Source organism: Pyricularia pennisetigena, chromosome 3 (assembly GCF_004337985.1).
Source record: "Pyricularia pennisetigena strain Br36 chromosome 3, whole genome shotgun sequence".
Classification (NCBI taxonomy): Eukaryota; Fungi; Ascomycota; class Sordariomycetes; order Magnaporthales; family Pyriculariaceae; genus Pyricularia; species Pyricularia pennisetigena.
The window spans coordinates 3,902,327-3,913,440 of NC_043742.1; the positions used below are offsets into that span (position 1 = coordinate 3,902,327).

At 53.0% G+C, this 11,114-nt stretch overlaps 3 protein-coding genes across 3 annotated transcripts; 2 read left to right on the forward strand and 1 right to left on the reverse strand.

The window, feature by feature from the left end:
* Positions 1 to 283: 283 nt before the first annotated feature.
* PpBr36_02765 (uncharacterized protein) lies at positions 284 to 2,810 on the reverse strand (the record flags this gene model as incomplete). The annotated part of the gene is made up of 4 exons (XM_029889942.1): positions 284 to 723; positions 936 to 1,077; positions 1,160 to 1,991; positions 2,059 to 2,810. 4 exons carry the CDS (start codon positions 2,808 to 2,810, stop codon positions 284 to 286), a joined length of 2,166 nt encoding a protein of 721 aa, XP_029752720.1.
* Positions 2,811 to 4,211: 1,401 nt separating this feature from the next.
* Positions 4,212 to 5,052, forward strand: PpBr36_02766 (uncharacterized protein; the record flags this gene model as incomplete). Its single annotated transcript, XM_029889943.1, has 2 exons — positions 4,212 to 4,242; positions 4,310 to 5,052. 2 exons carry the CDS (start codon positions 4,212 to 4,214, stop codon positions 5,050 to 5,052), a joined length of 774 nt encoding a protein of 257 aa, XP_029752723.1.
* Positions 5,053 to 5,988: 936 nt separating this feature from the next.
* PpBr36_02767 (uncharacterized protein) lies at positions 5,989 to 10,573 on the forward strand (the record flags this gene model as incomplete). Its single annotated transcript, XM_029889944.1, has 7 exons — positions 5,989 to 6,031; positions 6,209 to 7,758; positions 7,880 to 8,072; positions 8,684 to 8,767; positions 8,977 to 9,268; positions 9,374 to 10,060; positions 10,192 to 10,573. 7 exons carry the CDS (start codon positions 5,989 to 5,991, stop codon positions 10,571 to 10,573), a joined length of 3,231 nt encoding a protein of 1,076 aa, XP_029752722.1.
* Positions 10,574 to 11,114: the final 541 nt, after the last annotated feature.

Here is an 11,114-nt window from a genome sequence, read left to right on the forward strand (position 1 = left end):
TTGGTAGACGAAAGAGCTCTGGTCGGAACGAGACGGATGGAGGGCGGGGTGAAGGAAGCGAATTAGGGAGGTAGCTTCAGACGGAGCTCAGAGGATGTACCTTCACTAATCATTACTATTAAGTACTTGGAAAAGCCGCCAATACCTAGCCAAGGGGCCACTAGAACTATCTGGTCGAGTGGTAGTAGGCATGCGCTGATAGGATGATGTTTTTCCCGTCGGAAATCCAGATCCCCGCGCCGCCTACTGATAGCACCGATAGGCAGCTGAGTATTTGCCCATCTCAGTTTATGACACTTCCATCAGCGTTGAACATGTCCCACAAGTCCGCCCATGGATATCCTAACGGGTCGATGGTGTTGTAGCTGTTCTGATGCGGAAACATGCCCACCTGGCCAGTCACCCCATCGCCTTGGAACATTATCTCCCCGTCTGCGTCTGGGATCGGGAGTACAGTCGAGGTAGGAAGCTCGATCCCCATGACACTCCCGCCGACTGCCTCTGTACCAGTGTGGCTAGCGGTAACGACTTTTGTTACCGATTCCTCGGACTGGGCAAGACAGATGTCGCCCAAATCCCAGCCGGATTGCTCACGGGCTTCGTAGAGGCGAGCTCGCAGCCGTTCAACATATGACCGACATGATGCGGAAGCACCTGGATCGGTAGACTCGATTGCGCATCGTAAGAGAAGGAACGTGACTGATGAGAGGTGATAAGCCGTATCTAGAATTGGAAATGTTAGTTGTTGGAAAGGCTAAAATAATAGTAACGGAGTAAAAAAGTTGCAGAGAAGCGCAAAGCTTCAGATTGGAAAATTAAGATCATGCTTCCGCAATGGAAGTCATTCTCTTCCTATCATGTTGTTTTTCTTCATAAAGATCATCACAAGCTTTTGGGCGCAGGAAAGGACAGCTCGAGAAAGTCAAGAAACCTACAAGGCCACCAAAACTCAGAGAGAAGGTTTTCCTCACTTAGAGAGCAGACAAAATCCACCGTTGCTTCAGCAACTCTTCTTAGTTTGGAAAGATGGTAGTTCTTCTCTTCCGACTCGATCGACTGACTTGACCGTGATGCTTCCTGTTATTGGGAGAGATTCGAGTGTCAGTTAGCATTATCGATGGTAGTCCTGCATGAAGAATATACAGAAACTGCTACTCACTCGAAGGTTGATTCGACACAGCAGCATCTTGACCGCAAGATAACCTAGCCATAAGCTGCTCGAGCCCGAGACAGGTGACTTCCCGTTTCCACCAGCTTTTTTCCCTCCCTCTTTCAGGAACTCGGGGAGATTTGATTCCCATTCCTCAAGATCGCTCTCAAGGTCCCTCCTCCTCCTAGACGTATTTCCAGTCTTCCGTCGCAAATCATGCAGCAAAGGTAATATGTCACCGAGAATCTCGGTAAGGCCGCAGAGGGCTATGAATCCTTCGGCCGCCCGATCGCGCTCCCTATCTGGGCCGACACCTGGGGTGGACAAGACAGCCTTGTCAGGCAATGGTACATCGTACTGGCTTTGGGCAATGCTGGGAGGTACGCCATAGGCAAACGAAGACCACCTGTCATGGATGAGAACGCCCCACCAAAGCCTGGCGCGCAGCTTCTTGTCTTGGTCGCTGAGATCCCAGCGTTCGGGGTCCCGGTTCAAGCCCAGGAGATGGGCCATGGCGACGACCCGCCCGTTCAGCATTGTGTTATAGGTGACTGCAGTGGTTGGCCTACCGTTCAAGTCTAGCAGTGCAGCATACACGGTGGATAGGCTAGCAGCATGGAAGTCCTCTTGCAGCGCGGAAACGGATTGATTCAAGGCGTAGGTGATATCGGGTCGGGGATGTTTGCGCAATATGGGAGATGAGCGCCAGAAGATGAGGGACGTGGCATATACATAGCAGAGCAACGTAGGCGAGATCATCTGCATGCTATCACGCTCTTTTGCAGCCAGGAACGCGGTTTCATCCAGTATTGGGAAGGCTGGGTGGTTTTTACGAAAATATCTGAAGCTCGGGTTAGCCGTTGTGTAGTCAGAAAGACCATGATAAAACCCGGAAGAAAAAAACATACACCTCAATAAGTTCATCCTTTAGAGGGCCAAGGATCTGCTCAAGGATTTCTAGCTGTGTCTTACCGGGCACCCGCGCAACGACATAGCCGGCGCGATAACGAGGCACGTTGAGCGACACGACTGGATTGCTCGGATCCCTCGACACGAGGTTGAACAGCCTCTTGCGGTTGCTCGTGGCCTCACCGTTGGAGGTCTCGCCCGGAGTGCCGCTCCCAGATCCCGTCGCGGTCCTCTGCTGTACGGAAATGTACTGCTCAATGACATGCAAATCCTCGGCCGACTCTGGGCCGACCATGGCAAACGGCCGGTCATGCGGCGCCGTGTCATCTACGGGACTGTCATGTCGGGTGGCTGGGGCTGAGGAGCGCCGGTGGTGGTAGGCAAGGTCATCAGCGTTGGTGCGACGGCGCTTGGGCGATCTGGAACCGCTTCTCCGTCGGTTGCCAGAGCTGGCGGGTCCTGTCGCCCTTTTGCCATAGTTCAACTGCTGCTGTCCGACACCGTCACCCGTGCCCCCGACGGACTGTTGATGGGCAGAAGATCCACGACGAACGCATTCTGCGCTGTGAAGGCGACACAGCAGGCACGGCTTGTCTTTGATGTCGACAGTGCAGCGAAGTTTCCTAGCCCGACATCGGTCACACGCTGGCACCTTGTGCGAACGATATGGTCGGACAGACACAGCCGTCGCAGCATCATGTGCGGTGGCGTGATGGTCACTGTGACTGTCAGCGGTTGAAGCTTCTTCCATGGCAAAAGAGGATCCTTTTTTTTTTTTTCGAAACCAGTAATTTCTTTTTTTGTTACTCATAAACCACCCTGAGCGACGTACACAGTATTTTCTTCTGTTTTCCGTCGGGTATTGGGTAGGTGGGCGAAAAAAGCGGTGGGGTTTGGCGCATTAATTAGGCTTGCTCCGGTTCCGGTCAACCTCCTTGTACCCCACGATTCATCTCGATCTGCAGGATCTAGTGACCAGATTAAGTGTCATCTTTGCAGTGTTATCATTCTCCATGTTGAGACCCGGAAACCAGAGTATGGAGAAGGATGCCAAAAGTTTAAGGGTGGAGATGTTTGACAAGAAGTAAACAGGCAAGGAGAGAACGGAGAAGTTGAGTTTTAGATCTTGTTGTAAAAAGTGGTCAATGTCATCTCAACAAATGTGCAGGGATTTGGGCGAGAAAAATAAAATAGAAATCGGACCAAAAATTGAATTCTTGTAAATTGGGTTGGATGCCCGCAGCAAAAGGAAATCCTATGCGGTTTATGTGGATCGAACACATGACCTTCAGATGTCAACTGACTTGGCTGAAGTGAACTTCAGTCTGACGCTCTCCCAACTGAGCTAAACCCGCTTGATGATGAGCTTACTCATTGATGACACTAAGTAGAACCTGTCATTCTTTGCACAAAGTCTCAGAGACGAAATCTGGGTTGACTCGAAGTAATTATTGGTGTTTACCGTCTGACTTAGCCTACTCAATTACAAACGTTGTCCCACGCTCAAGCGAAGTGTTCAATCATTAAAAATCAACAATAATTATTCATTATAACAATTCCTTCTTCAGTTCGGAGTTTGGCCGCGAGCCCCTCTAATTCCGCCACCTTAAGTCCTCCATCCGTTGGCAAGCCCGAAGCCAAGGCTGCGGATAAGCTTGCCTTAGCTGCGCCAGTATTACAAACCCCATGCTGATTAACTTTGCAAATGAGGCAAGCAAAACCCACACCGTTGCCCGTGATATGGCCGGTAATAATTCTAGACCCTGAGACTAAGTCCGTGTACGGTAATACGCCGATGGTCCGATTTTGATAAAACTTGCTTGAAGCCTTGGGAGCCTTGAGAGCGTTGAATTTGTGAAATGAGATCATCGGGAATGCAGGCTGTACATTGGCTGACCAATCCAATGCTATCAAGAATAACCAATTCCACAAAGGTGTCTTAGGTGGTGCTTCACCAATGCAGGCTTACTATGTAGTGACTGCACCGTTGTCGCGAAGAAATATTTAAAGCGGCTGTCCTGCCCACGTTGCAAAAATGTGGCCGTTATTCCAAACATCACCAAAAGACAATTGGGACCTAAAGACATCCAGAACACTCTAAAGATATCTTGCAGTTAATTAAACTTCTTCCTCGATCAACAAGACGCCCACCATGTCTCCTTCCACTATCATTCTGATCACTGGTAAGCTAATGTCATACTCGACCCACCGCACGACATATCACTAACCTCCAAACCCTCTAATGTCCAGGTGCCAACCAGGGCATCGGCTACGCATCAACCAAGGTCATCGCCTCCAGCTCGGACAAGTACCACGTCATCGTGACCGGGCGCACGCTGGAGAAGGCCGAGAAGGCCGTCGAGCAGCTCAAGGCCGAGGGCGGCCTCAAGGGCACCATCTCGGCCCTGCAGCTCGACCAGACCGACGTCGCATCCGTCGAGCGGGCAGCCGCGGCCGTCGACAAGGAGTTTGGCCGACTCGACGTGCTGGTCAACAACGGCGCCATGGGCTGGGTCGACGACATCGAGAACAGAATGTACCAGTACTTTGTCGACATCCTAGCCACCAACGTCGCCGGCCCCTTTCTCGTGTCGCGCACCTTCCGGCCGCTGCTCAAGAAGTCGTCGGAGCCGCGCTCCATCTACGTCAGTAGCGGCATGGGCTCGCACGAGTTCATCAAGAACACGCCCGCCGCGGCCAAGAGCTATGGCGAGAGTGGCATCCCGTACCCGGTCACCAAGGCGGCGCTGAACATGCTCGCCGAGCTCGAGGCGATCGTGCACGGCGACGAGGTCAAGACCAAGGTGTTTTTGTTCTGCCCTGGCTTGGTGGTTTCCAACTTGAGGGGCAACTCGGAAGAGATGAGGAGCATGGGCGGCGCTGCTGGGGACCCGGCAGTCTCTGGGCAGACGCTTTTGACAATTATCGAGGGCAAGAGGGACGCTGACATTGGAAAGGGTACAATCCACAAGGATGGTGTTTACCAGTGGTGAAGAGCTGTTCATGGCACTTGACAGAATGCAGGGGGATAATAGAGAGCTGGTATAGAATCTAAGGCGAATAGATGAAATATAAAACTTAATATGTCCATCTTTCTTCTGTGAGTTGATACTTGCGTATCCGGCTTCCCTTGGTCAATGTCGAGTAGTATAAGCTCAGTTTGCAGCAGAAAAGGCACGGATTTCGTATCAAGAGATACCAACGTAGATTTTCTTGGCCTAACAGCAACACGAAATCCTGGGGTACATTATCACTTGTTGATCTCCACGTCCAATCCATACGCCTCAGTTCATATCAGTTGCCATTAGAGAGTAAACCATGAACTTCAGTCTTCAGCAGCATTCATCTTTCATCAGACATGATCATTCGGTATTTTTTTTGTCCCGTCGCTTACATGCGACCCTCCACACTTTTGGCACCTTGATATCCCTGCCAACCATCACATCTCAATACACTTACTTGGGTCTGTATTGATCCAGACTATTGGAGAGTCCAACACCCACCCACCCGCTCGTCCAGGCTCGTCCAGATTTCTGGATGGTGTTGAGGGACACCTAGTCTAGACTCTGCCATCATCACCAAACCACCACGACGCCAAAAGAACCTTTGTTTTTTTTGTCTTACCCCAACTTCCCCAACCCCAACCACCCTGTCTTACCTTCCCAACGGCCGACACTCATGCAATAAATATTCATCGTTCACACATCCTGCAGACTCTTGACTGCTGCAATGAAATTTCCCACCAATCGAGACACCATTACCCCACCCCCTAAGAAGGCATCCCGCGCCATTATCCGGAGCGACCCCAGACATAACCTGGGGTTGAATTTACCCAGAAGCTTGATCCGTCCCGTTGGGTCCAGTAAGAATGATCTAGGTAAGAGATCCGCGTGTGAATGCTGACATTCTGACCCAGAATGCAACGCTGCATGGCCTCTTGCCGGCGCCTCTTCCCGCAAAGAACCTGGGGAAGTGAGAACAAAACCGGCTTCCGGTGGATCATTTCCGACGAGGGGGGTTGGGGGTCTCGGGCGATTGATCGGGAAATGTTCTTATAACATCATCTCCGTTTGCTGCATCAGAGTCGGCGAGTCCGTCTGGTCTAAAAAAAAACTCCCAAGCCTGACCGACTTCGGCCAAACAAACTAGCAAAGGTCGACTCTGATATATCCAGCCTGTCCAGCCCTGAACAAGAGCACAACCGTAACCCCATGTCCAACAACAACATCGGGCCGGGCGCCCAAGCCGCACCACAAGATGCGGACCAGATCGAGACCGAAAAGGGGCCTGGGTCGAGCCACCAGGTCTCCCAGCTGAACGAAGCCAGCATCGACGACAAGGTGCTCCGGTCCCAGGCCGCCGAGGCAACGGAGCAGGAGCACAGCATCGGGCTGATACAGGGGTTCAAGACCTACAAGCGCGCGGCCTTCTGGTCCATGGTGATCTCGTCCACCGTCATCATGGAGGGCTACGACGTGACGCTGATCGGCAACTTCTTCGGGTACCCAGAGTTTCGGAAAAAGTACGGCGAGTACCTCAACGAGACGTCGGGCTACCAGATCTCGTCGCAGTGGCAGCAGGCCTTCAACATCACGTCGGCGTTTGCCAACATCGTCGGGGCGCTGCTCAACGGCTACTTTACGTCAAAGTACGGGCACCGCATGGTCTTGATCTTCTCGCTCGCGTCGCTCGCCTGCTTCGTCTTCATCTCCTTCTTCGCGCCCAACGTCCAGGCGCAGCTAGCCGGCCAGATCCTCTGCAACGTGCCCTGGGGCGTCTTCGCCACGACCGGCCCGGCCTACGCCGCCGAGGTGACGCCGCTCGCCATCCGGGGCTACCTGACGGCGTACGTGAACCTCTGCTGGGTCATCGGGCAGTTCATATCGACGGCGGTGCTGGCCGGGCTGGTCAACCGCCGCGACGAGTGGGGGTACCGCATCCCCTTTGCGCTGCAGTGGATCTGGCCCGCGCCGCTGATGCTGGCGGCCTGGTTCGCGCCCGAGTCGCCCTGGCACCTGGTGAGGACCGGCCAGCTCGACAAGGCCAAGAGGTCGCTCGCCAGGCTGTCGGAGCCGCACCAGACCGTCGACCTCGACGCCACCGTGGCCATGATGGTGCACACCAACAAGCTCGAGATGGAGGAGCGCCGGGGCACCACGTACTGGGATGCGTTCCGCGGCACGAACCGCCGCCGCACCGAGATCGCCTGCATGAGCTTCCTGTCGCAGATCACCAACGGCGGCGCGCTGTGCTACTCGGGCACCTTCTTCTTCCAGCAGGCCGGCGTGGCCGACGACGTCTCGTACTACATCGGCGTCGGCGGCAAGGGCGTGGCCTTTATCGGCACCGTGCTGTCGTGGGGTCTGATCTACCGCTTCGGTCGCCGCACCATCTGGATCGCCGGCTTCACCGCCATCGTCATGGTGCTCTGGACCATCGGCTTCCTCGCCGTCCCGCCGGATCAGACCCTCGCCTTGTCGTATGCGCAGTCCTTCATGTGTGTCGTATGGCTGGGCGTGTACAGTTTGACCGTCGGCCCCATCGTCTACACCATCGTTTCCGAGATTGGCTCGACGAGGTTGCGGACCCAGACGGTCGTGCTGGCTCGCACCACATACTACCTGGGCAACGTGATCGGCGGCGGTACCCTGCAGCCAAAGATGCTTGCCCCTGGAGACTGGAACCTGAAGGGCAAGACTGTGAGTTGTTCTTTTCTTTGTCTTTTGCGTCAATCATACACCCTTTCATGAACGAGTAATCCTTTGAAAAAGAAAAAAAGAAAAATCATTCGCTAACCTTTACCCCGTACAAATAAAACAGGCTTTCTTCTGGGCCGGCCTCGCAACGCTGACGTGGATCTGGGGCTACTTTCGCATGTTTGAGACCAAGGACCGCACATTTGGAGAGATGGACGTCATGTTCCAGCGTGGCATCTCTGCGCGCAAATCTGCCAAGTATGAGCTCACTAGCGACGACATGTTTTTGGCGCAGGAGCAAGATAACAGGCAGGGAGGTGCGAATGTTAAGAACTGAGGAGCAAGCTGTCTTTGCTGCGCGAACACTGGGTTTTTTCTGGTTCTTCTTGTTATTGTTGTTATGGTTATTATTGAGAGGTCATGATTTATGTACCGTATCTAGTGGCGATACCACAAGTCGTTAGTATCTGGCTAGTGCGAGTGGGTGTATCATGATTCTACTAAAGGTCCCGGATCCGAGACTGTAAGCACTAAGCAACGGCTAGCAGGAGTCGACGCTAGACAGACTTGACTTCCCATCCAATGGCTTCACAGGTTCTTTATCCGAGCAATGGGATTAACGACGAACTGGATGACAACCTTATCAATCAGCATCATTTTTGGTTTCCTACTGCAAATGTTCAACTGCAGACATGTTGAATGTGAAATTGAAAATCACCCAGAACAAGCGCACCTTGTAAAAATAATAAGTCACAGCTCTAGTATATAGTCAACGACGTCATGGAGAAATTAAAGGTTGCTGTAATTGGGACAGGTGAGCGACAAGATCAACAATGAAAAAAGAAAAAAAAAAAAAAAACTCTCTCATGAATCGAGAAGCCTACTATTCAGCCCCCCTGACTGACCGCATTCTACCTTTCGCGCACAGGTCCGACGGGCCTTTCGATGCTCAAAGTCCTCCGCGAAGATGGCTTCCGCGTCACTGCATTTGAGCGCCGGTCCAGAGTCGCCGGTCTGTGGTCTTACTCGGATAACACAACCTACACGACCGCGCTGCCGACCACGGAGGCCAACATTAGCAAATACCCCTGCGGCTTTGCAGACTTTCCCATGAATGATAGCAAGTTGCTCACATGTCTTCTTTGACCGATATTTTGATGAATCTTTTTTCTTTTTTTTTTTTTTTTTGTGACAGTATGCGATTCTAACCAAAACCTCCAGAGTATCCGCCGTATATGAAAGCAGGCCATTTTCAGGAGTTTATGGAGGACTACGCCAACCATTTTGACCTGTTGAGGGACATCGTCTTCGAGACGACCGTCAAGCGCGTGGTGAGAAATAAAGGAGACACGAAATGGTTAGTGGAAGTTGAGAAGAAGGGAGGGACAGTAGAAGAGCTAGAGTTCGACAAGGTCGCGTTCTGTCATGGCTACCAGACCGTGGCCAAGATGCCCACATACCCCGGCCGAGACAAGTTCGAGGGCGTACTGATACATGGCCAGGCATACCGGACGTAAGTAGCAACCTCTCCGGCCCTCCCCATCGTGTTTCGTCAACATCGCGCACAACAACTCTCCTCGGTCTAACGTCTCACCTAACGACCCCTCTTCTCAAACAGCGGAGAAGCATTCAAAGACAAAACGGTCGTGGTGGCAGGCGCATCAGCATCGTCGGGCGACGTCGTGCCGTCTCTGCTCCCGCACGCACGCAAGGTCTACCTCTCGCACCGGTCCGGCGCCTTCCCGATCCGGCGCTGGGTCAAGGGGAAGCCCGTCGACCTCAACATCACCTGGCGCCGCAGGCAGATCGGCTTCTTCCTGCAGCGGTACGTACCCACGCTGCACAGACTCCTGAGCGACTTCGGGATGAGCCTCGCGGCGCGGCTGACCCACGGCCCGCTCGACCCGGCGTGGCGCCTCAAGCCGTACCCGTCGCTGACGCTCAAGCTGCCGGGCGTCTGGGAGTCGGTGATGGATGGGCTGAGGGAGGGGACCGTCACCAGCGTGCACGGAATCAAGAGCTTCGTTGGCCCCAGGAGCGTCGAGATGGACGACGGCACGGTGCTCGAGGACGTCGACGCCGTGGTCTGCTGCACGGGCTACCAGGCGGACTGGACCGTCGCGCCGTTTGTGGCGACGAGCGTACCGTCGGAGCATGGCTACACCGGCAAGCCGCTGTACAGGCTTTACATGAACATGTTCCCGCCAGAGTATGCCGACAGCTGCGCGCTTCTGTGCTACAGTGCCTTTGGGAAGAGTAATGGGTTTACGTTTGCGGACCTGAGCGCCCAGGCTATTAGCAATGTGTAAGTTTCTTGGTGTCTATTGGTTATATGCTGTTTGTTGTTTTCGCCTTCTCTTTCTTTTCCCCCTCTCACTTTGGATAAGAGCGGCTTGTTGTGTATGTATGCATCTAACAAAAATTGCGTTTCAACAGCTGGCGAGGAGTCGAGCAGCTACCATCAAAGGCCGACATGGACAAACACATTGACGCGCACCAGGTCTGGGTCGCGTCCCGATGGAAGCAGGATCCGTCCATAGACACGAGCTGTGTCAAGACGTGGGAGTTCCAGGGCTGGCTGCACCGCGCCGCAGGTACCGGAATGGAGAACATAGGATGGGGCTGGAAGGGGTGGAAGTTTTGGTGGGAGGATCCGGAGATGTACAGGCTGATGAACCACGGCGTCGAGACTGCGCATGCGTTTAGGTACTTTGAGACGGGCAAGCGGAGGACCTGGAGCGGGGCGCGGGAGGCCATCATCGAGGTGAACAAGCGAGCTAGCATATTTCCACTCAAGAAAAATGCGGTGGAAGGTTGAGAGGATATTAAGATATATGGCGAACTTGCGGATGCAATTGACGTAGGTTCTTGCGTTACTGGAAGCTCGGTCAAAACATGGGGACTGTTTTAGTAATTTATGTTCACGACAATCATCACATATCCAAACACTGGCTTTTGGACTACCCCGTTCGTTATATATTAAAACAGGTGAAAAACTGGTAGAAAAAAGGTCCGCAGGTCAGTCCAGTGGCGAAGACCTCACCCATGGGAATGGAATGAATCGAAGCAATTGGGGAATGATAGCAGGACGAAAAGTACAGGACCTTTTGAGATCTCTTTCCCGACCATAGAATCAACCAACAGTGGAGGCTTAGACTTAACGCAAAGAGTTCGGCGCCAAGACAGACCTCTAACAGACAGATGCATTCCTTTTGAAGCATCGCTCCCTCATTTACCCAAGGCAAGGTGTCAAAACTACCTCTGCATATGCTTTTTGCCAAAGTAGTGACATTACTGCACTCGATAGGTCAGTCACAACATCCCTTTCTTGGCGTGATAGACGCATATCTCATCCCAAC